The 6,006-nt window shown below is 47.6% G+C and overlaps 1 protein-coding gene across 1 annotated transcript; it reads left to right on the top strand.

Annotated features, from left to right (window-relative positions):
• The first annotated feature begins 352 nt into the window (after nucleotides 1–352).
• On the top strand, nucleotides 353–5,498 carry KCNJ8 (potassium inwardly-rectifying channel, subfamily J, member 8). Its single transcript, XM_010296786.1, has 2 exons — nucleotides 353–799; nucleotides 4,563–5,498. The coding sequence occupies exons 1-2, from the start codon at nucleotides 435–437 to the stop codon at nucleotides 5,461–5,463; spliced, it is 1,266 nt and encodes a 421-aa protein (XP_010295088.1). The 5' UTR covers nucleotides 353–434; the 3' UTR covers nucleotides 5,464–5,498.
• The last annotated feature ends 508 nt before the right edge of the window (nucleotides 5,499–6,006 follow it).

Here is a 6,006-nt window from a genome sequence, read left to right as displayed (position 1 = left end):
GAATAACTTAGTGCTCCGCGTCGCGGTACCCGCCTGGGCACGGCCATCTCCTGGAGAAGCGGCCCGAGGAGCCGACCTGCGTCGTACGTCGTGTGGCTTTACACCAAGTTTACGAGACTGCTCCGCACCTTCCCCTCCTGCAAGGAGTGTCCAGAGAGCGCCTTCCCTTTCTGTTGCGAGCCGGTACCGCTTGCTCATCTGAAAACGATGGTCTGAAAGAGGGAGGGCGGTTGTAGAATAAGTAGGCAGACAGTGACATTTAATGTAACGGTTGTTGGTGCGTGGTACCTAATCGGGACTTCTTGCTGTAGCGTGTAGGTGACAAATCTGACCAGGTTCTCTCTTTTCGCAGGGGAGAGTGAGCCCCGTGGAGATGCACTAGAGGGACCACCCCCCGTTTCACATCTCGCTGAGTGGACTATGGTGGCAGGAAGATGTTGGCTCGGAAGAGTATCATCCCTGAAGAGTATGTGTTGGCACGGATCGCTGCCGAGAACCTGCGGAAGCCGCGCATCCGAGACCGGCCACGCAAAGCCCGCTTCATTGCCAAGAACGGGGCATGCAACCTGGCACACAAGAACATCCGCGAGCAGGGGCGATTCCTGCAAGACATTTTCACCACCTTGGTGGACCTGAAGTGGCGTCACACGCTGGTCATCTTTACTATGTCCTTCCTGTGCAGCTGGCTGCTCTTTGCCATGATGTGGTGGCTGGTGGCTTTTGCCCACGGTGACATGGACCCAAGCACAGAAAGCACTGCCAACAGCACGAAGTGGACGCCATGCGTGACGTGTGTCAGGTACAGTACGGTCGGTGGGATGAAGAAAGGGGAGGAACGGAGCTGCCTGCTGTCCTGCCGATGCCTGAAGTGCAGCTTTTGGTTTACATGAACCGTTGTGTTTGGTTGAGACAGTTGAAAAGTGCAGTGTTTTCCTCTGCATTAGGTAAATTCAGCAAGCCTTCCGGGCTTGGAAAATACTGTACTGTAGATTTCTTTGATTCCTTACAGGATCTGAAAGAGAGGGAGACCTGCTGCTTTTCATGTGTCTCCACACTCTGTTGGTAACATACCTTGCCTGTCGAGATAAGAGCCTGCTACAAGAGTGGGTATGTGTTATATGTATTGTAACGTTGTCTACGGCAGCGGGAGCATCCCCAGCGTGGTGCGAGCCGCGCCGGCAAAAGGTGGCCCCCGAAGAGCAGTGCCTGAGAGGCAGGGCACCAGCCATGGGTGTTGGGCAGGGCTAGCAAGAAAAATGTCACTTAGGGCAAAATTAGATGTCTTTTAAGGTGACTCTCATGAGACAGCTAAATATGGGATGCTCCAAAGCACCTTGATGAAGCCATAGGCCAGCAGTTTGACAGAGGAACAGTTTCCATGGCGTGTATGATGTGCCAGACAGTGAAAGCTTACGGGACTAGTAGGTTAAATGTCACCTGTTAAAGTATTTCACTCTCCATCCCCAAAGCCACGACAATTTTCAAGGCACTGATAAATTTACACATACATACGCAGAATAGATGAGATAATTGGAGGCGGGGGTAAGCAATAAGATCATTTCATCATCTCATCAGTAAAATCTCTTTTTATAGCACTAGGTTTTTAAGCAGAAAAATCCTGATTCAGTACGGCCAGATCAGCTGGCGTTACACATCACAGTGCTGTGAGGGACTGGGGGAGGGCTGCAGGGTCTGCTGAGACATCCGAGTATCCGCTTCCCTTTTCTCCTTTCTTCTGCACATAGGTTTGAGGCACCTCACCAAGTTTGAATGGACATGTTATCTGGCTCATGAAGGAGCAGAGATTTCATTCTCCCATTGTTTTGACACCTTTTTTTGCTAAATGGGGATTTTCCAAGCTAAAGGAAATGGGGATTTTTCCAAGCTAACCTTCGTTGGGCTGGGGCAGGGAGGGTGGGGTTTGCTGTCTTATTTCTTTTCCAATAACTGGCCATAAGCAGTCACCCCTTAAATGAGACGTCATGACCCAGCTTGCGCCCGCTGGGGTGTCACCCCCCACGTTTCTGGGATTTGTGGGATTTGTCCAGCCTGAATTGGCGAGTAGCTACACCCCACCAGGGTGCGCCCGTGGGGGACTACACCCCACCAGGGTCAGCCGGTGGGGACATCCCTCCCCTTGCTTGGCAGCCCCCTCAGCTTGGCCCACCCCATGGGGCTCCCCATGGGGCTCCTGGGCCACCCTGCAGAGCCTGAGCCGGCTGCCGAGGGCTTCGTGCCGCTGGGGCGAGGCAGACCCACGGCCATGGCCCTGCCCCTCGCTCCCTTCCCGTAGCCCCGGCTGTGGCAGCCCCGCGCCGGAGGCTCTTCCAGGACGGATGCTGACAGCCGGGAGGGGCGAGAAGAAGCAAGAGCGAATGAATAGGAGTGATTTTCTGGCTTAGCCCACGACAAAGAACACGCATCGCTCCCTCGGGCGAGTACCTGGGGCGGTTCAACCAAGAGCGGCTCAAGTGTCCATGCCCAAGCCATGGAAAATCTTTTCCCCTCATAGTGAAATATTTCATCTTGTTAAATGTGGCTACCGCTTTGGACAAAGTCGTGAAACAGCAATATGATTGCTGACATTTTTTAGGAATGGTGAGTTGTGGGATGTAAAATATATTTAAAATTTCAAAGATATGGTATGCCAAAATAATGACAAATATTCTTTAACCTGCTTTCCTGAGATTTAGGCCCACAGATATTTCAGGAGAGCTCCTTGGGTAGATGCTATTACAGATTTACGGCAAACCTGGTTTTGGAAATTTTAATCAGCGCCTAGAACTTGCACAGCACTTGAATTTTTCAAAGTACTGCAGAATTTTTTACGTCTCACAGCTCTCTGCCACAGGAAGCAAACATTATCCCAAAGAGGAAAACTGTTAAAGAGCTCTAAGGGAAAGTACTTGGGAATAGTGTGATTTGGAATTTCTGGGTCTCTCTTCACATTGTCAAAATGCTGTACAAACTTGCTGCTTCAGTTACTTTCACTGTAAAAAGGTGGATTCTCTGGTTTTGGTTGGGTTTTTTTTTTTTAAGAAGAAGGACTGCTAAGGGAAATCAGAATATCTATTCCACAGAGCTCTAAGTTGAATTAAGCTGTATTGTTTAAACCAGAAGCTTCATTCTGCCTGTAACTAAATATTCATGAACACAAGAAATCTTTCCATGGATTCTATTAATTAACTCCTTTGTCCCTGATTTCTCTGAAGTGAAATGCAAAAATAAACCCCTCAATAGAGGAGATTTGCCAAAGATAAAAAAAATAGAAAAGGCAAAAAAAAAGACAAAGCTCTTTCAAAGATATCTCTGCAGAGACTGGCTGGTTTTCTGAAAGATGAACTTTCTCATTCTACAGAGAATTATCCTATCCTATTTTAATGTCTCCTCACGACCCCAGGTTCACTGAAAATATGGTTTAGGAAAAAAAAGTCTTTAAAAGCAGATTAATTGAAAAGCAAACCAAACCAAATGAATGATTTAGAACCATCTTCATGGGCAGGATGTATTTTCCGTAAGTATGCCTGTATCCATGTTGAGCATGGTGATGCTTCAAATGTTGGTGGATTGCAGTGTGTTAAAAGGGTGATTATGATATTAGTTCATATGAGACCCAATGCGCTGCAAGTCTACCAGATACACCCCAAGGTACTGATTTCAGACATATAAGCCTTTGGTAAAGGATGTATCTGGTTATAAAAGGAAATTAAAGACCCTGGTATATACAGAGGATATGACATTGTGGACTACCATAAATAAACTATTTTGGAAAGTTTGTGGACAGCATCCTCTGATGTCCAGCACTGTAGCACATTAGGGACATTTAACTCGACCCACACTTCTACAACCCACTTCGGTGTTGAAATGTTCCAGCTCGTCTTGCCACGACAATAAGCTAAACCTAAACTCTGGGTCACGACATTGTCCTCCTGCCGGGATGTGCAGAGGGGACTGTGGACGCCACCAGCTTCTCTCTCCAACCTGATCCTGTGGGCTCAGTCACAAGGCAAGCAAGGATTTGGGAAGTGTCACAAATCCGGGAGTGTCCCCTTTCCCTCCAAGAAATCCTGCTAAAGAGGGTCGCAACAGGTAGTATGAGTGAAATGCTGCAATTTTCCCCGTTTCCTTTCCCTGCACAGGCTGGAGGAAGAATCTCAGTGTGCCAGCCGATTGTTCCCCTTTGCCAAAACCACCGCTCTCCACCAAGAGCTTCACGTGCTGGAGAAGGTAGAAAGCCCAGGTGTTACAGCACTGTTGACTAACACAGTGGGCAGCATGTGTTCCTGAACAGAGGATCTAATGAGCTTCTCAGTGTCACCTAGTGTTACATACGGGCTTTTAGGAGCTCAGGGGTCTTCCCTGTTACCATCGGATGCCGCACTGATCATACAAAAACAGAGTCACCAAACATGCAATACTTTTTCGGGTGCTAACAGAAGGCTTAAGTATGTCAGGACTATACAAATAGGTCCTTAAGTTTGTTTCTAGAAAATATATGTTAATAGCTCCCCAGTTTGTGTTCAATGTCCTTAGAGTTAACTTTATGCGATCTTCTTCTCCAGGTCTTTCACGTCTGCTTTCCTCTTCTCCATTGAAGTTCAGGTGACCATTGGTTTTGGGGGCAGGATGATGACAGAGGAATGTCCGTTGGCCATCACAGTCTTGATCCTGCAGAACATTGTGGGTCTGATCATCAACGCTGTCATGCTGGGCTGCATATTCATGAAAACCGCACAAGCTCACAGGCGGGCTGAGACCTTGATTTTCAGCCGGCAGGCGGTCATTGCAGTTCGAAATGGCAAACTTTGCTTCATGTTTCGAGTGGGAGACCTGAGGAAGAGCATGATCATTAGCGCCTCGGTGAGAATACAGGTTGTAAGGAAGACTACGACCCCTGAAGGAGAAGTCATACCCATTCACCAAGTAGATATCCCTGTGGATAACCCCATCGAAAGCAACAATATTTTCCTCGTGGCTCCCTTAATCATTTGTCATGTCATAGACAAGCGGAGTCCTCTTTACGATATCTCCGCTGCTGACCTGGTGCTCCAGGACCTGGAGCTCATTGTGATACTTGAAGGAGTTGTAGAAACAACTGGCATCACGACACAGGCGAGAACCTCCTACGTAGCGGAGGAGATCCTGTGGGGTCACCGCTTTGTGCCCATCGTCACCGAAGAGGAAGGTGTGTACGCAGTCGACTACTCCAAGTTTGGCAACACTGTCAAAGTGGCGGCGCCACGTTGCAGCGCTCGAGAGCTCGACGAGAAGCCATCCATTCTCATCCAGACCCTGCAGAAGAGCGAGCTGTCCCACCAAAACTCCCTGAGGAAACGCAACTCCATGAGGAGAAACAACTCCATTCGAAGGAGCAACTCCATGCGGAGAACCAATCCCTCCCTCATTGTGCCCAAAGTGCAGTTTATCACACCTGAGGGGGGCCAGAGTGCCTCAGAAACGTGATACACAGCTTCGTGCGAGGTTGGTGGGCTTCAGAAGGAGGAGGAGGCACCTGTGGTGTTTTGTTTAAATTTTCTTTTACTTAAGAAAATGAGAACACGATGCAGAAAAGAACCATGCAAGAACTATTTATTCTGTTACTTACTGAAAGCACCACCTAATGGCATTAGGAAACACGTTAGCACTTAGTGTATGAATTAATAAAAAATGTCACATACACTAAAGACAACACAGTTCACTCATGTAATATAATGTGTGTTTATACTTGTTTTAATGGCATGCTAATTTTTTTAATCGTGTTTTTCCTATCAAGGGTCTCTTTTTATCTTCTTCTTCTGGCTGTCACAAAATGTGGTTTTTTCCCTATGTAAGTGGGTAAGTGAGTGCTTTTTCAAAACTGCTGCATACAACAGCTCCCACAGGTTTTGTGCGGGATACTTGGATATCGATCCTTTTGGGGTGAATTCCTTGTTCTCTTGCAAGGAGTAGCTAAATTCCTCAATGATTTCACTGGAGAAGAGCCGGTATTTTACCTTCAGTTTTCCA

The sequence above is a fragment of the Phaethon lepturus genome, unplaced genomic scaffold, assembly GCF_000687285.1.
Source record: "Phaethon lepturus isolate BGI_N335 unplaced genomic scaffold, ASM68728v1 scaffold16241, whole genome shotgun sequence".
Lineage (NCBI taxonomy): Eukaryota > Metazoa > Chordata > Aves > Phaethontiformes > Phaethontidae > Phaethon > Phaethon lepturus.
This window is presented reverse-complemented; position numbering and strand designations above follow the sequence as displayed.

What these genes read in the sequence shown, in the direction of transcription:
- KCNJ8 (XM_010296786.1), top strand. Translation starts at nt 435, where the DNA reads ATGTTGGCTCGGAAGAGTATCATCCCTGAAGAGTATGTGTTGGCACGG. An exon ending in CCATGCGTGACGTGTGTCAG is followed by an intron (nt 800 to 4,562) that starts GTACAGTACGGT and finishes CTTCTTCTCCAG; the next exon opens with GTCTTTCACGTCTGCTTTCC.